At 41.5% G+C, this 27,318-nt stretch overlaps 1 protein-coding gene and 1 long non-coding RNA gene across 17 annotated transcripts in view; one reads left to right on the forward strand and one right to left on the reverse strand.

Annotated features, from left to right (window-relative positions):
- NEK10 (NIMA related kinase 10) overlaps positions 1–27,318 on the forward strand; it is a 230,833-nt gene that overhangs the window by 192,442 nt on the left and 11,073 nt on the right. For 12 of the 16 annotated variants that reach the window (XM_040480008.1, XM_040480014.1, XM_040480013.1 and 9 more), the window contains 4 exons: positions 2,971–3,000; positions 4,863–4,963; positions 15,102–15,212; positions 25,777–25,885. In XM_040480008.1, coding sequence (XP_040335942.1) covers positions 2,971–3,000; positions 4,863–4,963; positions 15,102–15,212; positions 25,777–25,885 — 351 coding nt within the window. Of the gene's footprint in view, positions 1–2,970; positions 3,068–4,862; positions 4,964–15,101; positions 15,213–19,793; positions 19,950–25,776; positions 25,886–27,318 lie in introns of those variants that run through there. The other 4 variants (XM_040480012.1, XM_040480015.1, XM_040480017.1 and 1 more) reach the window with 3 other exon arrangements.
- On the reverse strand, positions 16,937–18,557 carry LOC121033575 (uncharacterized). Its single transcript, XR_005792000.1, has 2 exons — positions 18,468–18,557; positions 16,937–17,304 (listed from the first exon to the last, which is right to left on the reverse strand). It is a non-coding gene; the product is annotated as an uncharacterized LOC121033575 (long non-coding RNA).

The following is a 27,318-nucleotide window of genomic DNA, read 5'->3' on the forward strand; positions in this document are numbered from 1 at the left end:
TTGTCTTTCAACAAAGCATTTGGTCAAACACGGAGAAGCTGATGTATGTTTTGGTCCCATTCGTGGAGCAAAAATATTCTTTGCTTCTTCAGGGAACTCCTGCCCAAAATGTTCTCTTCTCCAGTTGTTTAAAAATTCCTGACTCTTAGCAGAGAGAGTTCGGACAAATAGGGGGATTTACCATATCTTGGTTAACTTGGAAGAATACAGTGTAATCCATCTTTTGTTCAATTTGTAGTAATAAACAGTTTCAGGGCTTGTGCTATGAAGTGTAGTTTCAGTAGACTGGATATATAGCATAAACCAAGTCTCAAAGCACCAAGAAAGGGCCCTGAATTTGACCATTTAATGTGCCATGAGATTAAAAACAACAACAACAGATAGAGTCACTGCAGAGACTACAAGGACCTAATGCTTCCAGTTTATTACATGTATATGCTTTCCAAAAATACCTAATCAATTAAATGTTCAAAGGTCTAGGTAGAACATCATGTTAAAAACAGTGACCCTTTTAAGAAGAGGAATAGTCCTTGAGGCCTGGGAAGGAGCATAAGTATAAGTTTAGATCTGAGGTAACCAGAGGAAGTGTCCTAGTGATGAGTCAGAAAGAGAACTGGAGGCACCTCAGCTCCTATGTAGACTGAGTCAGTGTGGTGTCGTAGGGCCCGCCTCATTGCATGCCACGGCCTTCACTTGCTCTGGGACTTATTGGACAGTTTCTTTCCTCTTACTCTCCGTATCTGTAAAATGGGATAAGAACAACTACCCTTCAGAAGTTTGGAAGGACTAGATGAAACTACATACGTAAAACACTTCCCAGTGTCTGGCCCAAGTTCATGCACTAGTCTTCCTCCAAGTCCTTCTACTTACCACCCCTGAGGAAAGAAAAATTGCTGTGTGGGGTCATTCTCACCAGAGTAAGCTAGCAAGTACCGTTACTTTTAAAAATTTCTGCTACCTTTAAATTAATTGCCTTTTATAAGGAATTTTAAAGTTTCATCCTAAGCTTTAAAACACTAATTAAATTCACTATTATAACAAAACTGTAAAAGGAAATTAAAATGGAATCAATTTTAAAGTTTGATTTTCTTTAAATTTTAACGGTACCGAATATTATCTATCTATCTTTTGCAGTAGGAACCCTATAGATACAAACCATAGGCATACTAGGTATGACTGATATTGAAATATGATTACTTCTGTGATACTTTTTAGGAGAAAATTATTTTAATAAAAATACTCAGGACAAAGTTTTCAATGTAAATATGTGTTGCATTTTTTTGGTGAATAGTTAGGAAGCAAAGTATTTTTAGTGTGCTAATCTGAAAGGTGAGAGAGAACGCTTTAAAACTCAAAATGATATGGCTAACATTTGCCACAAACTTGGTAGTTATTAATATTTAAATAATAAAAAATTTTTAAAAATTATCTATTTGAACTTTTATCACTCTGTTTTCCTGAAATTAATAAGGGCTAAATAAATATATTTTGGCACGAGGAAATATAAAAACTTGTGAGGATTTCATCAGGTGGAAACAGAGGAATAATTGGTTCTCATTACCAGGATTAGCTGAAGTATTTCAGTAAATCTTGCCATGGTACAGAAGCAGCAGGTATCTGAGAGACTGTTCTGGTGGTAGCTAAGACTAAAAATTACCTTTAGTCTAGGTGATAAGGATGGGAAATTGAAAAGCAGTAACAGGTTAGATAAAAATGCTCTTAACATATAAGGTACAATAAAATGATTAGCATTCAGTCTATATAAAGAGCATTTTCAAATCAATAAGAAAAAGAAGCATGGGACACAAACAGGAAATTCACCAAAGAAGTCCAATAGTCTCACCAGCATTTAGATAACCACAAAATAAAACAAAGTCAGATTGGCGAAATTGAAAGTTTGATAATATGTAGTGTTGATTAAGGTGCAGAAAAAATTGATTCTCTTCTGGTCAATGTGAAAATTGACTCAGCTACTCAAATATGTATTTGTTAAAATAAGAAACACGTATATCCAAGGGCCTAACTATTTGACTTCTGCTTATCTACCCTAAAAGACCTTTTGTACTTCTATGCAATGTACTCACGCACGTTTGCTCGCTGCAACATCATTTATAATCATGAGAGACTGAAAGCAAATTAAGTTCCCTTCCAGACAGAAGTGGCTAAGTAACTATGATGTATGCTGAACATGTAGTACTATATAATAGTGGTTATAAAGAATGGGCTAGAACTGTGTGTGTTGAGAAAAAAGAATCTCCATGACAGAGTCATGAGGGAAAAAAAATGTAGCACAGCCTTAAAAGGTGTCATCATTTATGAAAACATTGAAAAGAAATGTTTCATGTTTCATGAAAACATGAAAAGAAAGAAAGAAAACATTAGTAATACTATAGATTTTCTACAGTAGTAGCTTTCAGACTCTTTTGGGAATAAGCGAACCTCAACACAGTACACGTTTTATATCACAACTGAGTGGACCTACTATGTTCAATGCACTCTGAGATTTTTCTATTCTGTCCCATTTCATTCCATCTCATTCCATCCCATATATCAAAATGCTGGTCTTGACACATTAAACTGTTTTCAGGATTCAATCACCCTTGAAAAATACTGTTGTGAAAGTACACAGTTATGTATGTAAATGGATAGAAAAGTAACTGGAAGCTGATATCAGGTACAGCTGATCCAGCTCTGGAGAGGCGCTGAGGGGTGGTGGTTACAGGGAACCTCAAGCCTTTTATGTAATGCCTAGGTTGTTTTTATGTTCATTTTGCGTGCTTTACATCGGGCATGTGTTATTCTTTATTTTTTTGGTGAATAAATCTAAACTATTTTTAAAAGTCAAAGATTTACTGGGTTGGAGGGAGCAGAGGTCAAAAGGTCTTAAGAAAAAATTGTTAAGCTGCATTGCATAACTGAGTAGTTCAGAAGACAGGCATTCTAGCTAACTATTTCTGTTTTTGTATTTAGGGCCACAGATGAGCACATTCTTGTGGCAAGGTAGAGTCAAACCCGTGTGATATCCCACTCGAAATGTCATCACAGTCTAAGAACTCTCTGCCACGCTGTGAGATTTTAACTTGTGAGATATATCCACAGATCAATAACATAAGGTAGTCAGCACATAGTTGATCAAAAAAATCAAACCCTCCAGTTTCAGAAAATGTGAAGGTAATGTTGCCGTAACAACCTTCTCTTGGCCACGTTACACGGTCTGTAGTTTTCAGTATTGGTCTAGAAAAACAAATAGCTATGTTGTAAGAATCATTTCTATAGGAAACACCACTGTAGAAAATAATAGGACATATGTAAACTTGGCTATCTCTATAGGCTGGAGCAGATACCTCCAGCCTTGTGTGTTCTATTTTAGAGCTACCTTTCTGACCTATATTCACACTTTTACCCTAAGGGTAATTTATTAAACCTCATCTTAACAGTCAAGTAATTGATGATTTAAAGGAGTTAGACACACTGCCTAGGGGAGATAGATCCTTTCAATTTCAAACACTTAGTCAAGGTATTAAATGCAGATAAACTACAATTAGATTATTTTTTATAAGAATTTCTCAACTAACTCAGTAAAGATGCCTGTAAACAAAGTAATATTTCTTTAAATGTTCTGTTTATTTTCTTTTTTGTGTTTGTGTCTAAATATAAATTTTCACATGCTCATAATAAAATAGGTTGAATCTTTTAATGACCACATTAAATTTTCTCTGCAAATGTTTTGAAAACAATTTTATGGTAAAATATGCAAGCTTTCTCAGAAAGCATTTATATAAGACTCATTTTTCAGAATTTTAGCTGTTGCTAAAGCAATGATTATGTTCACATTTAATTTCACATAGGCTCAAGGTCGTATGGAGGGAAGAAAAGAGGGACTTTGGAGCTTTTCTTTTAAAAGGGGTAATGGGCAAGAGTATTATTGGAGCAATCAAGCTATGGGTCAGAGGGAGGGAGAGCAAGAGGAGGAGGAACCTGGGGAAGGTGGAGAGGATAATGTATATCCACATATCTGAAGTGTCTCTTCAGTTTTTCTTTTTCTCCAATGTGGACCTGAGGGTGGGAGGGGGCAGAGGTGGCCTTCTGGCCCATCTAGAGGTTAAGGCCATTTCTTTAAAGAGTTTTAAAGTTAAGAATGGACTACTTGTGGCTATGATATATGAAGGCGAGGAAGCCACTCATATGCAGTTTGACACGAAGCCAGCCTCAAACTGTGAAAGTGGAGTGGCAGTATGATGAGAAGTCAGGATAAGTTACCAATGTGTCTTATTTAGAGCTAGAGAAACATCCAGGTGAACATTATAATTTGTAATAATCAAGGGTTACAGTAACCTTTAAACCCTTATTACAAATTGTGTACTTTTTTGTTTGTTTGTTTCTGGGTTTTTTTTCCCTCTGTAAGATTGCCTATTCGGTGTTTGTGTTAGTAGTTTTACTAAAATTAGTTTTAAAATATGATATTAAGGGCATAATGACTTTAAAATGTAAAAGCCTGATAGTCTGTTAACTGCACGTATCTGAAGCCCAGCTTTTCAAAGGCCACAGTATCCAAAGCACCACTGACTCCTGGTGGCAGCCTGGTGTAATCGCAGGCAAAATTTCCAGGAGTATTTTTAATTGTTATAAAAGGTAACATTGTTATGTTACTCAGAAGTCATATAAGTAAAAGGAAGAAGTGCATACCATATTGTGAAATATGGAAGTGTTACAAGGTCTCTGAATATTATCTCATTGGTAGGATCAAGATTTTAGCTTAATTATTTTTTCAGAATTTTACCCCAAGTTCTAATATTTTCTACTAAATATTTTTGAAAGAGAAAACCAGGATCTTGACTAACTGCAGAATTTATCATCCACAGCATCTGCAGGGATTGCTGTGTCCCAGAGGAAAGTACGACAGATCAGTGATCCTATTCAGCAGATCTTAATTCAGCTGCACAAAATCATCTACATCACACAGGTCAGTATGCTAGCATTTTATTTCCTTTTCATCTTAAGTACAAGTTGATGGTAATGTCGTTGAAGCACTACTTTGTGGAATTTTAAATTGGAACGAATGCTCATTTTTATTATCTCCAACTACATATATTTGGGAACACTTTGGCTTAGCGGCAGAGCTAGAGCTGGAAAGGTTGTAGGGTATAAAAAGCAAATATGGCAGTTTCCCCCTATGACTCATAACCTACTCTTTTGTCCGTGTCCCACCAAAAATAAATTTCAACACAAATGGCCCTTCATTATGGGGGTGAAAGTGGGGACAGGGCTGGGTTTTGAACAGCCTCGCTACGGGAAAGAAAAACTAGTGCCCACGGAGGAATCCTGAGGATGCTGGGTTAAAACTAGGACCTCTCAGAGGAGTCAAGATGGTGGAGAAGCAGGGGGACCAGGATTTCCCTTATCCCTCACACACACAGCAGTATTGAGGTCAGAACACTTGGAATACCCAGAAAGTCTATCTCCGGAGTGACAGAAAAAATCTCCACAGATGGAGGGAGACAGATTGGCGGGACAGTGGTGCGTGTATGCAAACTGGGGGAGACAAAACAGTGTGGGCACAGAGGGAGGGATCCCCTTCTGTGGAGAGACAAAAGGAAGAGAAAGAGAAGCTGTGGATTGCAGTTTTGTGTTAGGACAAGAGAAAAAGCGCTCTGGACCACGGACTGGAGAATGAGAAATACGGAGAGTGCCAGTCTCTACTTTGCAAACAGCCTTAGGAGCTGAAGATCAGAGTTTTCAAAAGTGCGTGACTTTCTCCGGACTGAAGCCGCTAAGTGTGTGTGTGCCTGGAGGGGAGGGGAGCCAGCCCTGGGTCGAGGTAGTGATCTCAGGAGTGCGCTGGGAGAAAACGGTTCCCTCCCTGAGTACTGTGAGAAGAGGGTACACTGCCCCCCCCCCAAGAACAAAAGACCCTGCAGGTGCCAGCCAAAGGCCCTTTATCAGCAGGGCTGATTGGCATTTCCCCAGAACCAGGTCTGCGTGGTGTGCGATCCCTTAAGACATTGGGTTTTGAATCCCTTCTGAGCGCCTAGGGGGTGCGGGAGACTGTGGAGCAGGGCAAGCTGACTGCCCCCCACTACTCTGTGAGGGCTGCCTGAGCAGCATGGTTTGAGACGCCCAGTGGGGAGGAGAGATTGGGTGTCACCATTTTCTCCCCAACACCGACACGGTGGGGCTTCAGGGCACGGCGCAGCGGGTCCAGTGGAGGCTGGACCCCCTTACACCAAACCCCGCCTGTCCGTGCCTGGTAACTGCGCATCTACTGGAGTGAGACTGACACTGGGCAAGCCAGGCGGCCTCGCCTCCAGACCCGCACAGCCACCGGTTCCAGACACCAACAGACAAGTGTCCTGCCATTTTGTACGTTAGTCCGTTGCTCTTTTTTTCCCTCTCTCTCTCTTTTCTTTCCTTCTCTGTTCTCTTCTTCTTCTTTCTACCCTCTTCTTTTTGTTCTTTGGAATAAGGCTCATAGTTTCTGATTTGGTTTTTGGTCAATTCTTCTTGTGTGTGTGTGTATACATATATACACAAAGTTACCAAAGCTAACCAAGGTCTTAATGTTAATAAGAAAAGAAATTTTTGTAGATGACGTGTAGGCATATGGATGAGAAAGTAACTAGCATTTTGGAGTCTAAGATGGCGTGTCTTATGCAGTTCATTTGTTCATTCATTCATTCATTTGACATATAATTATTAGGTGCCTACTATCAGACGCCACTGTTCTATGCATTTGTGACGTATCAATGAGCAAAACATATAAACATTTACTCAGTCTAAGATCCAGAGAGCCAATCTTATGACTCTGTCACTTGCCAATCGTAGCGATTCCAATTATATGTCCGAGGACTAAAGAGAAATGCCACCAGGTTGGTGGACCGAATGGGCCCACTGTAAGTCACACTGGGCTAATACACTTACTCTCTCCCCAAAATCAAACAAACAAAACAAGCCAACAAGCCAACAAACAAAAATCCATGCTGATTGGTGTATGACGGTGGCATTATGATAATAAATGGCTGTAGGTCTCTTTGGGCCTCAGACTTGGAGGAAAATGTATACTGTATACTTATATCAGTGTTTCTGGGCCCTTCCTAAAGGAGTCCCAGCTATTCCCCCCTAATCAAGGGCTTTGGGTCTTTAAATTGACCTAGGTATAGAAATTGCATGAGAGGCTGTGACTGTCCGCTGTGGCGACGGCAAATCGGGTCAGATTTTTGTCTACCAGACCCAGAGTTTCTTTTCTGTCATTTGGATTAAAGAATACTCCAGTATTCTGAGCCACCACCAAAGACCACTGGGGTCAAAGCACTCTAATTAACAGTGCATTCCTCCCACCCTTTCTGGTAAATGCTTCTAACTGTCACTGGTGGGTAAATGGCGTCCCTTGGCCTCTGCTTCTTTGGGATCACATCATCCCCGTTGGGATCCTATATTTTCAGTGTTGTACCTGGCCTACAAAGGAAAGCAGCCATAGAGATTTTTAAGGATGCTGGTGCTCCCGTCTCTAACGTACTTCTCCATACCTTAGTGACAGGAGTGGCTTCTGAGTATTTTTGCTGAACATAATTGGGGAGGGAGTGTGCAGGTCACACATGGTAAATGGCAGGTCCCCAAGCCTTTGGATTCCCTCCTCCACATGTCAGGGTAGCTCTGGCATTTTACCCCCATTAAACAAAGGTCACCATTGAGTTGGAGTTGTATAGCATGCCAACCAAGTAAGCAGTTACCTTCAGCTGCAGGAACTAATACGCTAAATCTGGACTCTCTAGTAAGAGCACCCATATGAATGAATTCAGCCTGATTCAGTGTCGTGTTTCACCCTCTGGGCCTAAAACCCTTTGAATCTACTACACTTGTTCCCTGCGTTGCTGCTGGTACAAAGTAGCAAAGTCTTGCAATTCTGACAGGTAAGCTATTTCCTTCCGGGTCATAGTGTGCACCAGTTCCCCTGCATCATGTCGAGATATGGCCCACGTGATGGACTTGACCCTCGTTGTTGTGGGTCTTAGGAGGAATAAGCATTCCTTTTTAAGATCTCACTCCTCATCTATCCCGGATGAGGTTAGTGTAGAGTTTTCAAGCAAAAGAAGGCTGGTCTTCTCTGACACAGAGTGACAAGCTACTTCCGCTGGCAATAATGACTCAGAGTGACAGGAGTGTCTGTTTTATCTGGATCCAACAAGGTGTCCCTATTTCAAGCTTTAGGATCCTATTCTTTTTTCTAACTTTCACATGAAAACCTCAGCAAAGTAGGCATTCAACTGACGTTGTAATTTAGCAACCTGCCCAATTAAATTTGTATCTGATTATCAGCCGTATCTGTGCTGTGGTAGCAAGAAAATCACAGGCTCTTTTAGGGCTATCATGGAATCTCTCTGGGGCTCAGACTATGATGTGAGCCAAGAGTTCAAGGACCCAAGCTTGTCATTTTTTTTCCTAAGTGCTCTGATGCACTTTGAAGAATCCATCCCACAACGCAGTCCTTGTGGTCTTCCTACTTCGTAGTGCAGCAGCCACTCAAGCTTCCAGGGCACTTCCTTCAGTTGGTTCTTTATCATGGTGATACTTGATCAATTGTGATGCCACTGCATGTCATGGGCTATCAGCGGCCCATGTCCTGTGGCAAAATTCAGCACTGGGCTCGGTTCCAAGGGCACAATCAAACCAAGTCCCAATTCCCATCTGTATGGGTCCTTCTTCTGGGACCTTGCTGGAGCCTAATCTGTTATCAGTGAGGGTCCAGTTAGGAGACAGAAACCACACAGTAATTTCAATAGGGAAGATTTAATATAAAGAATTACTAAAAGTTATTAATAGTAACAGTATTATTTAAGAAGGAGGGGAAGAGAGTATCTAAAGAATATAGCAAGAGCAGCTATGGAAGTCACTATTTATAGGGCTGAGGCAGAGCATCCAAGAAAGGAAGAAAAGAGGACACTCCCATCCTGGGCTCAGGTCCAGACCTCATCGGAAAGATCAGAGAAATCCACTGAGATGCTGTGCTAGAGAAATTTGCAGGAAGCCTTCCCCTGGGGGGTTAGGGCAAGTAATCCATGCTGAGCTGTCATGCTGTGGAACTTGCTGGAAAGCAGCACGTGTGGCTTGGGCTGGGAAATACCCTCTATGGGACCAGAGGAGGCTTCCCACTGGTAGGTGCTGCTCCATGGAACATTCTGGGAAGCTGCCTATAGGATTGGTGCCAGTGAAACGGTCTAGGGGTAAGCACCACTCTGGTTTCCCCTTGGCTGCTGACCGCTCAGTGCTGCAGGACTGGGGCAAGGCGGGAGCATCACTGGGACCAGAAAGTCAAGCACCGTTCTCCTCCAGCATCCCTCGAGTGCTCTCTCTCTACAGACAGAGCCCAACATCCTGGCAAGGGAGAAATTCCACTGTCACATGCAGGGCACCAAAGGGTGAATTTGGAGCCGAGAGGCAACAAGTAGGCAACTGTCACACTTGGGCTGGGGGACTAGGCAAGGGACTCCCTTCTGTGGGACCTACCCACCTCTGAGTTCTCACTGCTTCCCCTTTGGCTTCTCCCTAGCCTGGCTCTTATCTGTCACGTTTTCCCCCAAATCTGCTATTCCTTCCAATCACTCTTAGGGCTAGCCTTTTGAGACTCAAGAGTCTGAAATTGATTACTTTTTTCCTCCATTTTCTGCTGTCAACCTTTCCCTTAGGCAATCCCACCGAACTGTCTACCTGATTAAATGAAAGAGGGTGAAGGGGTACAAGGAAATAAGAGGAGGATGTAGAAAGTTGGTTAATCAATCAAAACATAATCTGCCATATCTCTATTGAGTAAAGATATTATATTCAAAAATGCATTTCCATTTAAATGCTGATGTAGAAATATGGGGAAGCATTCTTTACTGTTAAGGAAATAGCTTTAAATAGCTTATTGATTACCTCAATGCTTAACTACTAAATTGAGAGAAAATATACTTTGAAATTTAAATATAGTTTCCATATGCCTGTCTTGCTAATTTTTATATAATAAAAAACTTTTTGATGGATGTGTTCCATTTCTTTGTTGGATTTCAAAGTAATGTTAAAGCAAGAATGAAATGGTTATAAATATCTTATTATTATGCTCTCACACTTCAGCATAACAAATGATTTCATATTTTTTGGCAAGCTGGCATTCCTTGCTACAAGTTCAGATGTAACCATTGTGGTTTTTAAAATGTATTTCCAGAATACTTGAAAGTTTATGACATTACAAATAGGAAGGAATGTTTCCCTTTTGGGGAACTTTAAATTATCATGCCAGCCCAAGACAATGCCTTTCAAATGAAGGAGATAAAAACAAGTCTGAACATGATACCTTCCTATTTGCTACAGGTGGAAGGCCAAGGTCAGTCTTCTCTGTCTGCCAATTCCAAAGGAAATCTGCTGAAAGTAAATCTGAATCAACAAACGAGCACACAAACAAACAAACAACTCTTCTTGTCCCCATGTTTATTTCCTAGTCAGACTCCTTGGTGGGCTTACGCCTGTGGTAGCTGCCCTGAATTGCAGGACCTCACCCTTCCCGACAACCCGCAGATAACCTTACAGGGGACACTCTGGGCTGATGGTGGCCTTTCCTATCCAGTTTCCATGGAGACAGATCTTGGAAATCATCTAAAAGCAACTATTGTAAAAGGCAGGATGTTAAAATCCTTACGCTGCCTTCACTGATTTGACATCTGCTTTTATCAAAACTGAGATGGTAATCTTAAGACAGCCAGCTGAGAATAAAATCAGTGGTTCATTTCCATTGCTGGAAACCAAAATCCATCTCCGGGCACATACGGTGACCAAGGTACATACGTTACCTTTTAATACGAGTCTTTGTGTGTTGTTGCTTAGCTGAGACCTATGCAGCCAACTTATGCTTTGGATTTAATTCTGCACTCAGCATCCGATGACTTGGTTAAAGAAATGCTTTGAAAATCAGCACATAGCAACTTTTAAAAATCAAACATCTGTCTTCTAGAGCACAGATGGGCAGTTAGGTGGACCAACTTCAGACTGCCATCTTAACAACCACAATTGTTGCTGATAGAACAAAAACTGTGGCTGGAAACAGCTGTCCCTCAGCTGAAGTTATACCCTGGCTGTCATCAGTGGAACAAACTGCTCTTTTCAGCAATAGTTGTAGATGGAATTGGAACCCTCCTTACTGTCTCTTATCTGGGTCTCCTGGTTCCTAATGGCAAGGGGGATAGATTACACCGGATTTAGGGTAAAGCCATGCATCCAAGTGGACTCGTGTTTTCAGCGTTCACGGATTCCAAGAGAAAGCTTACATTTTGTGCCTTTATTGTGATAATGATCTTTGAATTTTTTTTTTAATTTTTTTTTCAATGTTTATTTATTTTTGGGACAGAGAGAGACATGGCATGAACGGGGGAGGGACAGAGAGAGAGGGAGACACAGAATCGGAAACAGGCTCCAGGCTCTGAGCCATCAGCCCAGAGCCTGACGCGGGGCTCGAACTCACGGACCACGAGATCGTGACCTGGCTGAAGTCGGACGCTTAACCGACTGCGCCACCCAGGCGCCCCTGATCTTTGAATTTTTGTTAGCATTTAGGGAAATCTCCTTTTAGGCGGTAATATATCAAAATAATTTGTTTTTACAGAAAAGATATTATTTAAGTCACTTCAAATGGGGCACTCTCCATTATTGCTGGTGTGCACTAGGTATTCTTAGAGACACTAGAGAATGTGTCTTTAAGAAGTATCCCTACATCATGCAAGTTCAAGACTCTGGTATAGAACATAGAGATCAGATTTCATCTTTTCTGTTGTTACTTTGGGATGGTAAAAACAAGAAATAAGCTCTTAGATGTGTGGTGTTGAGAGACTCATCTTTTCTAGAATCAGTTTCTCCATCAGTAAGATTCGGGTAGCTTCTGGGACTATTGCAATGAAGGAAATAATGTATGTGGAGTGTTTGTAAAGTGTTACACTGTAGAAATACCAGTGGTGGTGTGTGTGCTCTGGGATAAGGGTTGTGTTAAAAGAGGCACCAACTCAGTCGTTATGCATGTTACATAATGTCTTGAAGCTCTGATTTCCTTACTTATAACACAGTAGCTGCCTTACAAGTTTATTGTGGGGAGAAAAGGGACATAATGCACACAAAAGAGTAATCATAGTAACTGGCACATAAGAATCATAGGTGTTAATATTCTATTCTTAGTATTATAGTTCTTGTATATAGTATAGTATACTTACTTCTTCAGCAATTGAACTATGTATCATTCTGCGCAAAATTTTAAATTCTTCCATGAAAATTTTAAAGGTGGGGTGCTGGCTATCGTGATAATTATTCCAATAAGTAAAATAGCTTTCTAATACTGTCTCCTGTATGAATCTTAAGTCGACTGTTAACTTATTCAAGAAAGCTTTTATGAGAATTAATTCAAGCAATCAGGAGCAATAAAAGCAATTCTGAGTTAATTAGAGGCTTATCAAGTTAAATGAATAGCAAAGGATTTTAAGACTATTTGAATTAGCAATCCGGTAGTGACAGCTGCCAGTGCTGGGGTTAGTCTCTTTCAAAGGAACCTGTGGACCCACTGGTACTTCACACCTTCAAAAGTCCGCTGTGCAATTAGGTGGATCACAAAAGGCTTGCTGCCACTCTTTGGAAATTGGAATCGTGCGAGGCAACAACTAGACGGTCCTGGGCCAACACTGCCCTCTGGTGTTTGATTTAGGGAAGTGGCAACTTCCCGTGGGTAAGGGTAGGGAATTCTCAAAACCAAAAAGATATCTCCAGGCACTTCTCCCATCCACTCCTCTCTAACCAATCCCCTTGCTAGAAAGGTGTGCACAGGACCCTTCCGTTCTTTGTCTGGTCCCACTCTTAAGTTAAATTCATTACTTTTGCTAATCTCATGCACACATGTATAACTTATACTCATTTTCCTTCTCATCTGTCTTCCAACCATTTGCTTATTAATGCCAAGAAATCTCTCTCTCTCTCTCTCTCTCTCCCTCTCTCTCCCTCTCTCTCTCCCTCCCTCCCTCTCCCTCACCCTCTCCCTCACTCTCTCCCTCTCTCTCTTTCTCTCCCTCTCTCTGTCCACATTTATTTCCCTTTTCATTCCGTATACAAGGACAATAATTATGACCATTTGTTGGGGATAAGGAGAGTGATTCAATTACATCTGGAGCAAGGTACAAGAATGCTCTAGTTCTGAAATAAAAAGAGCTCATTATAGATTCAATGCTGTCAACTTACAGAACCTTCCAGAGTATACTAAAGGACTTCAGATCCTCCAGCAGAATCTTGGTTCGTCTGTAATTAAGCCTGCTTTCACTCAAGTAAAATCAAAGGATTGACTAGAATTACAGATGGTGCTGTTAAAACATTTTTCAATTACATTGTTTTTCTATTTATGGCATTACAGCGCTTCATAATGGGTCCCACATTCTGTTGTGTCTGGGCTGATGAACAGTTTTTCTCTGGGTATAAGAAGCCGTTGTGAGACCCCATTGACCCCATTCATTTCTCTATTACATTTTATACATTCCCCTGCTTCATGTAACTTGAATGAATGGACATTCCTTGTAGCCAGGATATGGTAAGTTACACTACACTAACACCCGAAATCTCTTTGCTTGGCACAGCAGTGGTTTATTTCTCACTCAGCTAAATTTGGGCAGGTCAGGTGGCCCTCCTCCATCTTGTGGTTGTGCCATCTGGAACGGATGGACGCCAAGCTCCTTGCCCAGGGCAGACAGGGATGGAGGAGAAGGATGCCGTCTTTGAATTGCCACATCCTCGGAGTGACACATATCATTTTTAGTGGCCAAAGGGGTCACATGGCACCAAACCTAAACAGTAAGAGAGTATAGAAAAATGGAATGGGGGGGGTAAATAATTGCCACTACCACATTTGTCTCCTTTTGGCCTGAATCTTTAATTCTATTCTTGTATTTTTGTTGGCTGGATTTGTTTTATTTTGTTTTTAATCTTGAGAGCGCCTACTACTACATCTTCCTTCCCACTTAGCCATCTCTTTTCTTAATGATTCTTTTTCCTCTCCTTCCAAATCCTCTCCATATTTTAAACAAACCAAATGTTATTTCCACTCTGAGACTACTTATCATTCTGACCCTATTTCTTTGCTCTATTATCCTTCTTCCAAACTTTACTTCAACCTTCTGTGCTTCTCAGGATCTTTGGTTTCCTTGTGTAAATTCAACCTGCAGATCTCTACAAAATCACTGTTTTGAAATCTCCAATTTCATCCAATTGCCATATTTTCAGAGATTTCAAAGTGACTTGCTACTAAGTTATTAAATCCAACTCATCCTGGCACAGCCCTAATGTAAACTAATTCATTCTTTTCTTCTTGACAAGATTGGTCCCTACAGTCTGATCTCTATGTGAATATCAGGAGTGCTCACAGACAGGCATCTGACTTCGTAGTGCAGATATGTGCTTCCTGTTCCAAAGTGTCAGATCCTTCAGGAGCGCCTGTGTGGCTCAGTTGGTTGAGCATCCGACTCTTGATGTCAGCTCAGGTCAGGATCCCAGGGTCATGGGATCAAGCCCTGCGATGGGCTCCGTACTGAGGGTTGAGCGTGGAGTCTGCTTAGGATTCTCTTCTTCTCTCCCTCTGCCCCTCTCCCCAGCTCGTGCTCACTCTCTCTCTAAACAAACAAAAACAAAACACAAAACATAAAACACAAAGCATCAGATCCTTTAGGACCTTGGTCAGGTTGTTTAGCACAATTCTGGGCATGACATAGCACGTAAACATCTGACAGAATGCATCCTTCCTCGTGAAGTCTGTTCTTTGCAAAATTCAATTTATATGTGCAATTTAGGTTTTATATGAAAAATAATACCAAGAAAATGAAGGAACAATAGTATAAATGGAAGCAGCCTTTTGAAAGAGAGAGGAGTAATATATTCCTTCTGGATTGCGGAATGAAAAATTATCACACCTAGTCATGATATTTGGAGTCAAATTTATATTCTTATTTAGTCCTGTTGAATTCGTATTGTTACACTGACCCTCAGTAAATGCTTCCAGGAGTCGTCTGTACAGTGTTAACATTTGCTTACAATAATTGTTTTCTCATTTTATGCAGCTTCCTCCAGCTTTGCACCACAATTTGAAAAGAAGGGTTATAGAGAGATTCAAGAAATCCCTCTTCAGCCAGCAGAGTAACCCTTGCAATTTGAAATCTGAAATTAAAAAGGTACCGTATTCTACATATAGGAATTCTTCTTTGGCTAACAAAAACACATCGGAAGAGTTAAATTTTTATACCTTCTCTGCTTTGTACTTTTTAAAGTCTATCTTCTATTAAAGGATACTATCGTTATTTGTTTTGGTCCTTCCGAGCTGTATAAAGAAGACACCATAAACCGGGGAGCTTATAAATAGCAGAGACTGCTCTCAGTTCTGGAAACTGACTGCCCAATTTCAAGGTGCCAACACGGTCATGTTTGGTACAAGCCCTCTTCCCAGTTGCAGACTTTTGACTTCTCCTATCCTCATGTGGCAATTGAGGCAAGGAAACTCTCTGGGGCCTCTTTATAAGGGCACTTTTTTATAAGAGCACTTCCATGAGGGCTCTGTCTTCGTGACCGAATTACCTCACAATGAGTCAATACCATCACTTTGGGGGTTAGCTTTCAACATACAAATTTGAGGGGACACGAACATTCAGACCACAGCACTGCTTATGATACTAAATCAAGGTTATCTTTGCCTCTAATTTTCTCACCTTTATTTCTGGGGCCATCATCTCAGAAGACGAATAGAAAATTGCTTCAGTATGATTACATGTTTTCCAAAGAATAAATGTTATTAAACATCTTTAATTAAAAATATACTTTAGCCTTTTTAAAAAGAATTCTGTTTTTTAAGAGAATGTAATATTTTATTAGAACATTCTCTCGGAAGCCCCTTAATTGAGCTGTACCACCCAAACAAGTCATTTAACTGGGTGAAGCTGTGATTTTTATCACCTAGGAGGGTGGAATGAACCACTGTTGACCCCCGACCACCTTGGGGAGGAGGGACACTGACCACCTGCTCCTGCACAGTTGAAAACCCATATATAACTTGTGACTTTCCCAAACCTTCATTACTAATAGCCCACTGTTGAAAGACTTGCCGATAGCATAAATAGTGGATTAAAACACATTTTGGAAGTTATATATTATATACTGTATTCTTACAATAAAGTAAGCTAGAAATAAAATCATAAGGAGGAGAAAATACATTTACAGCACTGCACTGTGAGAAATCCACATATTTGGACCCATGTAGCTCAAACCCATGTTGTTCAAGAGCCAACTGTATTTTTAAGTTTTTCCCCTAGACCTTGGGTGTTAGTAAATGTTTCTAATTATACCCACGAATATTAAATCACAAAAAGGTTAAATCAACCGGATGGAAAGAAAATTGTCTACCTCTGATTAGCACGACTGGAGAAGAGGAAATCCCTCTGTCCTGGTCGGTAGCCATTTCGATATAGCCCTTGGAGCTGGTCACAAGCTTCCCTTTTCCTGTCCCCGAAAGACCCCAGGCCCTAGCGGTCTGGGCCTGTTCCAATTTTATACGTACATTTGTAAAGTTTTACCTACACTTAAACTTTGAAACCATCATGCGCCAATGCTCTTTTTCTTTAGAGTTTCTTTTTCCTTTAATGGATCCAATCTTAAGCATAAATGTACTCCTTATTCAGGCAGTATGGTGGGCCCTTTGATACGAAATGCAAACAGTATGTGTTTGCTCTGTTACCTTACATCAGCGGCGTCTGCCGACACACAAACAGGAGATGGAAAAACAGACACGGCAGCAGGTCAACAGAACGTAAACCTACCTCATCAGAGATCCAAGAGCGCAATTTCTTTCATGGGCTGTGTTGGCAAATGAGGCCAAGACACAAAGCTCAAGTAGATCAAACAGAAGTGGATGAGACTGTGGATATTTATTTTTATGGTATTTACATATTGCATCACGAATACCAATAAATGTATTTTAGGAAGACAGAGCCTCAAGTCTCCCATGAAAACATTACATGTTGCTGGGTTTTCATATTCTTATTAAAATGATATGCGGAATAATCCTCTTTGTATGCAAATTTAGTTTAACAGAAATCCCAGCTTTAAGAGATCAAAGTGCCTGCATCACAGTTTGCACGAAGGTTCCCTCCCCTCCCCCACCCCCTCCCCATTGTTGCGATTTTCCACCGGCGCATGTCCTTCCGTAAAGCAGAGTATTCTCTCTTCCGTCACTTAGATTTTTGGTTTGCATCCCTTTCTTGCTGGCTTTCTTTTCTGTCCAGACAGAAAAAAGATGCTCTTTTGTTAAACCGACCCCACCACCTTGTAGGCCTTCCTCTGTACAGTGGAGGCTTCTCTCAGAGCGCTTAACCTTCTGCCCTTGGTCTGGGGAATACAAAGGGATTAATGGGGGTGGTCAAGGGCATTCAGGGAGCCCAGGGTGGCAGGGGAAGGGGGGGACGAACTCAAAGACTTATCCCTTTTCTCAACTTTGTTTAGAGGCACACTTCTCCGCTGAGGAATGCCATCAGTCCCCTCTGACACTACAAGCTTGTGGTGGTTCGTTCCATCACGGCGTATGCGCTCCTGATCACGGAGGCAGGCCTCCTCTCCTGTGCGCTAAACAAATCTGCCTGGAATATTAATACACTTCCTGTTCTCCACCACTGAACTGAGAGGCCAGCTCCTCCATAAAAGTCTCCCTCGCTTTTCCCTGTACAGAATCAATCTCCCTTTTCTCTGTGCTTTTTTAGTTTACTCACATTGTTGTGTTTAAAGAGCTTTTTATCTGGCTTGCATTTCTGTCTCTCCCAAAGGCAGTGAGTGTGTCGTATCCATCTTTGATTGCCCGTGGTCTTGCACAGAGCCTGGCACATGACGGGGCTTAATGTATGATCGTTGAATAGAGAGTATATTCTATATTGATAAGTATGTTGTGTATGATATAGTCTATTTATTGATATATATAATATATGATATATGCTGATATATTTAATATTTATATTTTTATATGGATATAAAAAGAAGCCCTCCTGCCCTCCTCTAAACACAAATGAGAAAACTCTGTGACCTCTGTTTTTCACCCTTTCTGGTATAATCTTTTGTTAGTGACAATTTTTGTTTGGAAATGGATTTTTCATCCCCTATGTGATCTCGGTAGAGTGGCCAATTGGCCTTTGACTACTAACACAGTCACCTACATCGGGGCCATGGAAGAAGCAAGCAGTGATAGCATATAAAATGCATTTGATTTCCACCTTCCCCTCTGAAATCTGTTCTGAAATCCAGGGCCTCTACGTCTCCAGTTTGAGGAACAGTTATGGGATGATAGTACCTGCCTTCTGATTAATGGCCTGAGACCCAGCAGGATATATGGAAGAGTGAAGAAGTGGGAAAAGCCCTTTTCTAAGAAACTAAGCTCTTTATTTATGACTTACTTCAGCGGATCTTCAGTCCGGTCTTCTCAATCTTGGCTAAAATTGTAGGAGAATACAGCATGTGATTGTATAGAGTTTGGGGAAACTAGGATTTTCAGCATTGGAGAAAGGAGAAACAGAAACAAGATAGAATATATTAATTCAATATACATTTATATTGATAATATTTACATATTATCAATATAATATATAGATAATATTTATATATTATCTAGTTAATAACGTAGAATTGGAAATACCAATATGAATAAGTATGAATTCATGATAAATCTTTTCTTTTAAAAATATCCATATTTCGGGGCACCTGGGTGGCTCAGTCGGTCAAGCATCTGACTCCGGCTCAGGTCAGGGTCTTGTGGTTTGTGGGTTCGAGCCCCACATCGTCAGGCTCTGTGCTGACAGCTCAGAGCCTGGAGCCTGCTTCGGATTCTGGGTCTCCTCCTCTCTCTGTCCCTCCTTTGCGCATGTTGTCTCTCTCTGTCAATAATAAATAAACATTAAAAATAAATAAATATTTCCTAATATTTCCACTAAATTGTCTAGAAACTAAGCAAGCAGCGGAGAGCTCCCTGAGCACCCATAGGCTCCTAGGAGATAGAGTGATTGCAGGGCTAGAACAGGAGCTGAATGAGATTAGAATGGAATGTCTTGACATAATAGAATGCATAGTGAGGATGCCATCAAGGATTACTGGGGATGTGTCAAAAGGACTCAGGAGCCAACTTAAAGAGGCTCCCGCTGGCTGTCTAGTGGATAATTAGAGCATCAGTAAGGATAATAACTGCAATGGATGGAAAGCCTTAAGTAAAGTTTCAATCTAAGAGTTCATGATAGTAAAATAAGAAATCCCTCACTGGTTACCTTTGGAGGATGCTAAGTAACCAACTCATTGTTTTGAAAATTATTTGCAAAAGGAAAGAATCAAACATTTATTCATTTATTCTGTGGTTCCCTTATGAATTCTATCCCAGGGTAATTAAATTGATCAGGGGGAAGTTTCTCATTATACTAGTACTCCAGCTAATAACAACTAAAGGAATAAAAAATATTGTCATTTTGCAGCCTGTAATGAAATGATGGACCTAGACATGATTACCAGTGGTTGCTAATGTCACAGAAAGAGGGGCCACCAGGCATACGCCTCCCAATGGCTGTGTATTTGCTAAAAACCTGGATCTGCATCTGAGGAAGCCTGTATATTGGAAGTGGGCAAACCGTGGTCCTCAGGCCAATCTGGTGTATTGCCTGTTTTTGGACATAAAGTTTTATTGGAACACAACCAATGCATTCACTTACATATTGTCTATGGTTGCATTCACCTTGTAAGCACAGTAGCTGTGACAGAGACTGCAAGACCTGTAAATCTGTAAATATTTCCTACCTGATCTTTGCCAAAGAAGTTTGCCAATCCCTTGCTCTACATCCAGATACTACAAATGGGTAGCAAATACGTGGGACAAGAGAACATGTTAAAAGACACCATGGGGAGGGGCGCCTGGGTGGCACAGTCGGTTAAGCATCCGACTTCAGCCAGGTCACGATCTCGCGGTCCGTGAGTTCGAGCCCCGCGTCAGGCTCTGGGCTGATGGCTCAGAGCCTGGAGCCTGTTTCCGATTCTGTGTCTCCCTCTCTCTCTGCCCTTCCCCCGTTCATGCTCTGTCTCTCTCTGTCCCAAAAATAAATAAACGTTGGGGAAAAAAAAAAAAATTAAAAAAAAAAAAAAAAAAAACAACAGGGGAAAAACCAAAAAAAAAAATACCGGAAGATTCAATGGGGAAAAAAAAAAAAAAAAAAAAAAAAAAAAAAGAACCTTTTTCTTAAATAAATAAACTGCAAGGAGAGGAGAACACATTTCTTTGGTTCTGAATCTGTACTTCAACTCAGATCAGCAAGGTCAAGCTTACCTTATTCAGTAGCTGGCAATCTCTAACTCCTAAACTCCAGGTTTCTGGCTCTTTTACAATTAGCAGGTTGCCCCTCTCTTCATGCTTTAATTAATGGCTTCTTATGCACATAATAATTACCTTATTTTTGCGTAGCCCCTGTCAGGGCCCCATGGAGGCATCATAAATCAGCAGCGCCCAACACCGACCTGTTTGGACCAAGTGGAGAAGCGCCTACGGCAGGGTTCTCCCGCCCAGCGGGGCCGGGCCCCGTTCATCTTCTCCCTCAGTCCCACCTTCAGGTCCTGGGAGGACGAGCTCCTGGTTGTAAATAGCATAGGATGGTGATTTTCCAGCCTTTTTCTTTTAGTTTTGGAATTCTTTGTCAGAAACACAGTCTTTGTTGGAAACGTAAACAGCAAGGCCGCTGCCGGGGGAAGTAGGGGCGAGGGTGGCAAAGTGACCACCCGTGAGAAGATACAGGTGCATCCGCGAGAGAGTGCTGAAGTGTAAGAGAATAGTGAGCACAGATACTGGACGTGTCTGTTAACAGAGTGGCCTGTAAGAGCCTGACAAAAAAGACTAGAGAGGAGCTGTAGGTTAGAAAAGATGAAAAAGAAGACAGTATGTTCCGTCTTAACATGTTACAATTCAGTCAAAGAGGACAGGGAAATCTGAAGGGAGAAAGATCAGAGAGGGCTGGTGAGTGACGTGTGATTTAGTGCCTTAAAAATGTTCTCATTTCTGGCACCTCATTGCATTTATGTTGTTTCATTTCCTTCGGAGTCCTACCTCAGTGCATTAGATTCCAAATAATTTGTGTAGTTGTTCTGCAGCGAAGATCCCCTTATTTTATGATATGGAAGAGAAGATATAGTTTGGGGAATTTAATGAAGATTACATTTTTTTTGCTTCTCATTTAGGTTCTGCCCCAAAAGTACTATATTCTCACTTGAACAATGACGAGCCAAAATTGCTCAGCCCTTGCTCAAAATCAGTTGAGTTGGGGGGGGGGGGGGGAGGGGGGGTGGTAACAGGGACACAGTTTGTTCTCTTTAATGTTTACTTGGCTCTAGTTCCAAAGTGTGTACAGTCATTTGCTCCTTAGAACTGTCAATGTTTGCTCAGGGCAGGAGAGCCCTTTTCCGTCATTTCAGAAGCATTCTTCCCAACAGGACATACAAGCCAGAGACGGCAGTGCCCCTCTAAGCTGAATGCTCAAGAGGCAAAAAAGGGCCCACATGGCCCAGGACTGCTGGCCACCTCCGAGCCTCTGCCAGTCGTAGGGGCCACTGCTTCGAACATTCTGTGGTAGCATCCGTATTCCACCTACGGGGTGAGCATTTTCTTGCCTGTCTCGTGTGTCCAGAATCGGACTCTTCCTCTTCCTCCCTCCATCTGCATCGCCATCGCTGGAAGCATGTTTTCCTTTTCCTCAGTCTTTAAGCCTTGCAGTCATGTTCGGCTGCTCCATGTTATTTCTTTTGCCCTATGAGTCATCAACACCCGGGATCTTCTTCACATAACGCGGTTTTGCTCACCCCTTGACGTTACAGCCCTGGGTTCTAGCCCTGCTTCTGCCGCTTGCTAGCTATGATCCTTGAGCACATTCCTTCTCAGTGTCCCCATCTGTGGAACGGGGATAATGCCCACCGTAGAGGTAGATGTAAGAACCAGATAGAACATCCAATGTGTCTAGAATGTTTAAGTCCTCAGTAAATGGCTGTAGGCACTACTAGTGTTATTAGTGAGGGTTTTTGATCTTCCTCTTGGCTAACACCTAGTCCAAGCTCTTAGCACTTCTCCCTGGTGTTAGTGCCACAGCTTCTCTGATGATCTCCCTGTTCTCTAACCCATCTTGCAGGACTAAGAGTTTCTAAACACTAGCTTTTTTTTTTTTTTTTTTTTTTAAGGCATACTCGAAAAGCTTTATAGCCTCCAGTTTCCTGCCTCACCATGTAAACTCTGGCTCCCAGCTTCTAGGCTGGCATTATTTGCAGGAGCCTTCCTCTGGGTCTGCACCCACCCTGGCATCACCAGCCTCATGCAGACTGCTGTGCACATTGCATCCAGAATGATCCTTTCAAAACAGAATCTGATCATGTCTCACACACACACACACACACACACACACTCTCTCTACACACTGAAAACTGTTCAGGGGCTCTTAGTATAAACTGCCAAATCCTACCCACCATATTGACAGTCCTGTTTGGTCCAAGCCCTGCCCACCTCTCCACCTTGATCTCCTACTCTCTTGCCATTCGTGGTCGAAATTACACCAGCCACAGGCACTGTCTGAGGCCTGTCTACCACGCAGCTTCCTCCTAAGTCTTTGCAAATGCTTGTTTTTCTGCCTTTAAAGATCTTCCTTTTCCATCCTTTACTCATTCTCACTGATTCTTTCAGCTGTCAGCAGAAGTGTCATTTTTTCCAGAAAACCTCTCCCCAGTTAAACAGACAGTTAAATCTGTCTGTTCTCCTAGAACCATAGATCAGTCCTTTAATGCATTCAGCACAGTTGCAATTTCCCATATATCCAGGTGGTTGTTTCACAGACATATTCCTCCCCGATTAGGCAGTAAGCTCCAGGGTAGAATTTTTGGCCACCATTGGTTGTTTCCATTGTTTGGATCTGTGTGTGTGGCACACAATAGTTGGTAGAAAATCCCCACTGAATTAATGAGCGGCACTTGCCTTCCTCTCTTCAGCCTAGGTCCCCACATCTCTATAATGTGGACTTATGTCACATCCCTTTATTCACCTTGCTAGTGGTATGCAGTGCCCAGCCTTTGCCCCCAAGTTCTACTCACCTGGAATGTCTGCTTCACTTCCTTGCATCCACCCAAATCTATCCTTCAAGACTTGGCTCCAGTGTTTCTGCTCCAGAGCTTCTGAAAATCATGCTGGTCTTCTTGAAGCATACTTCTTTTTGGAAGCTTAGAACTCCCCACCTCATTTTACACTTCAGTGTTTATTCCTTCACCATTTTGTTCGTGTATATTAGCCTAATTACCCGAATTGCAGGCCACATCATTTCTATGTCCTCCATGCTGCCCAGCCTGGTGCTGATAAGCTGGATAGACCATTGGTATATGGGATTCGATGGTTTTCATCTCTATTTTACAAAACCTGCTCAGACCATGACACACAGCGAGGGGCAAAAACGATATACTGAAAGAATATGTAGGTCGAAACACTGAACTGCAAGAAGTTCCGAGAAGTTTCTGGAATAAAAATAAACGTATCTGGGATTCAAACACACAAAAGGGATTCAACTGAATTTCAGCCCTTGCCTTCATCCGTGGGCCCATCCCTCTGAGGATTTGCAGCTCTTAAGCTAAAGGACACTGCTTCTGTGAAAGGCACTGGAAATCTCAAGTACTCCTCTCTTCAAGGTTTGCATCAAGGAAAAGAACTTGCCTTTGTCATTGTAAAATGGCTCTCTTGATCTCTCTGGGTCACAATTCACATATATCACTGTACAGCTTTAAACACTTCCCGTCTGGGAAAGAGGAGTCCAAGGTGTTTACTAAATAATTAAGTTGACTTAAATAAGCCTTCTATAATTAGGATGAGCACTTCAGGCAGCCAAATTACTCCTATGCTCAATCACATGAAAAACAATCCCATCTGAAGTCGTTTGGAAGGCAATACCAGGAAATCATTTTCAGCATTACAAGACGTATTAAGCTTAGCTGGAGCAAGCTACTAGCTTGGCTCTGAGAAACGCCGAGTGATCAGGGCTACCTCTGTGGCATCCTAATGGCACTGACGAGAGCATTAGTAAGCATGTGACTATCTGATCCTCCTGCATTACGATATGTTACAATCCTATGATCTTGTCCCTTTACAAATGGGTTATTAGTTTTATCAGTCGTCACTGAAGTAAAGAAAGTAAATTTTCAAGAATAAAAAAGGGTGGAACCTTAGTTTTTTCTACAGTACATTTGTTGGCAACATGGAGACTAGAAAACACAAAAATGATTTGTACTAATAGTGTCCAAAGTACATAGATGGAATAATGGTTGCTCATATAAAATGTTTTTCATTAGGGTACAAAGTGCACAATGCCTACAGTGAGGTACCTGGCCAGCTCCATGAACTTTTACCTACACATTCACCCATGTGACCACCACCCTCATCACTATGTAGAACATTTCCTGTGCTGAAGAAGATTCCTGCTTGCCTTTTCCTGGTCAAATCCCCTGCCACAATGTAATTGTTATCTTAACCTTCATCACCATTGGTTAGCTTTGCCAGATTGTGAACATGCATGTACGTGAGGTCATACGTTATGTTTTCTTTTTGCTGCTTTTGCTCAATGTTTGTTCCTGTTACGGTTTGTATCTATAGCTTGTTCTTTTTTGTGCTTTGCAGAATCCCATTGGATAAGCACACCACAATATATCTACCCGTCCTTCTGTCTGTAGACATTTGGGGTTTTTCCAGTTTGGGGTTATAATGAATAAAGGTGCTATGAACATTCTTGTGTACCTCTTTTGATGGACAGAAGTCCTTCATTTCTCTTGTGTTCATACCTAAGAGTGCGATTGCTGGGTCACAGGGTAGGCATAGTTGTTGAATTTTAATGAATACTGCGAGTTTTCTCAAGTGATTGATTGAACAATGGTGTATTTTAATTCCTGAGCAGAGCATGTGAATCCAAGGCAACTACTATTGCATAGTCTAAATTGTGCCATTTGTTTCTGGTTTATTAATAAGAATTGGCATTTTAATATGTTACATTAACACAGGCATGAAAACTTGGCCAGCCCGAGTGCTGGTTGGAATTAAAGGTGAAAGGAGATTGAGAAATATTTATAGCCTAAAATTCTGCTTAAAAAATTCAGCTTTATAGAAGACCATTAAATAATTGGAACCTTAATAAATTCTGTCGTTTAGTGAATAACTCTCTCCTTTAGAGTGTTGAGGATTCATATTTGGAGATTAAAATTAAGCAACAGTAATTTAGCAAAATGTATTAAGAAACTTGGTTGTGTTGGTCAAACAAGAAGGCATTGTTCAAAGCAGATACATGAGAAACAATGATGATGTGGGCTAAACATATTGTTCTGCTGAATAACTGGAGGTTATTCCTCATAGGCCTGATACAAATAACATTTTGATGTTCCAAGCCCATGCCATTATTTTTCTATCCGTTTTTATCTTGCTCTCATAAAACTAAAAAGTGCAGAGTTGTTTTTACTTTTTCATGTGACCAGGGAATTGTCTACCTCGCTTCTGCTATAATTTGCCTGCCTCTAATTTACAAGTTCTTTTGAAAGGATGATGTGCCTTTATCTATTTACAAGGGGTTGAAAACCACAGCACTAAATTCTCCGTGTGGAGACATAGGGAAAGTGATCTCCTATCATTTGCTTCTGAGTGCAGAATAACATGTGGCTTTGCCTTTTCTGTTCCAGTTATCTCAGGGATCTCCAGAACCAATCGAGCCCAACTTTTTCACAGTGGATTACCATTTATTACATCATTCATCAAGTGGAAACAGCCTGTCCCCAGATGACCCAACAGGTAACGGCCTGCAACACCGGAAATCTGGCTTTCACAAAGAAATCTATTATTTGGATCAACAGCTTACCCTTAAAAGATTATCTTCAATTTAAAAGAAAGATAGAGCTTATTTTGATTATCTATGGCAATAGTTGGAAAGGATATACAGTAGGAATATAGAAATTCCCTGAGATTTATTGTACCCTGCTGTGGCAGCTTCCTTGATCATTTATTAATGCCATAAACAAACAGCAGAATCTGTGTGGGTGAATTGTATTTCCTTTTATTTCTTCTTGCTATCTGATGATGCAAAATCAAATGCCCAAAAGCAGAAGTGAAGAGTTTGGATATTTAAGATGGAGAAAATTTGAAACTTACCTGCAGAATCCACATTAGACATATTTAAATTTTTTTCTTTTTTGCATAAATCTCACATAGGGAGGCCACATCGCCTAGGGACGAAAGCTGTGGATTCTCAAAACCTGGATACCTATATTTGAATCTCAGCTTAACCATTTAGTAGTTGACTTGGGCAAATTATTCGACCCCTTGAGCCCCGGTTTTCTTGCCTGTAAAATGGGGGTAAAAATGGTACTTGCACTCTAGGGTGATGGTGAGGGCCAGTGTAAACATATAAAAAGTGCTTGGCCATTAGCAGGGGCTCAGCGTAATGTAATTCTTCTCATGATAATGGAACTCTCAGAAGAGGTTTTCAAGCTACTCTGAGGTTTTAGAGTTCCTAAATAAGTTTGAAGTCCCTATAAACTAGAGTTACATCACTGAGTTCTGAAATAGATAGGAATTATGGCTAAAGGGAGGGAGACTCACTCTGCCCTCACTCCTCGATTTAGGCAAATCATCTCATATATGAATTCTCAAACTTTCCTTAAGTCTTGGACCCCTGGGATGAAGCGAGCCCATAGGCAGAATTACATTTAGAATACTCCCTGAGAAACCCATAAGCTCAAGATAAACTGTCGTTGAAAGTCTTTTGCTTTTAAAAGTGCCCCCAGGGCAGGCCAGTCAGTCTGCGGGCCAGACTTCTTACAGCGGCAACTCTGATGAAACGGAGAGTTCTGGTGCAAATCCCCGGGGCAGCCTGTGGCAGCTTGACATGCCACCCCAAGGTGGGGCGGACGAGTCCCGTCCAAGCAGGCTGGCCACCAGCTCAGACAGCAGAGGCTGCGGGCACTTTGGGAACCCCTGAAGGCAGAGCATTGAAGACGACCTGCCAGGACTCAGCCCCACGCCTCCCCTCAACGTCAACCCAGCACCTCTTGTCTCCCCTAAGTGGAGGGGAGCTCCCGCGCCTCCCAGCACACCAGTGCTGATTGATTGCAGTGGAAGCTGGTCAGCGTTGCCTCGGGTGGCTCTCAGTTGGGCGAGGTGCTGGTAGATCATCCTTAGAACAGACATCCAAGAAAGTCTTGCCTTCTGGCACTAAATGTATTTTA

Source organism: Herpailurus yagouaroundi, unplaced genomic scaffold, assembly GCF_014898765.1.
Source record: "Herpailurus yagouaroundi ecotype Mexico unplaced genomic scaffold, PumYag 159, whole genome shotgun sequence".
NCBI lineage: Eukaryota > Metazoa > Chordata > Mammalia > Carnivora > Felidae > Herpailurus > Herpailurus yagouaroundi.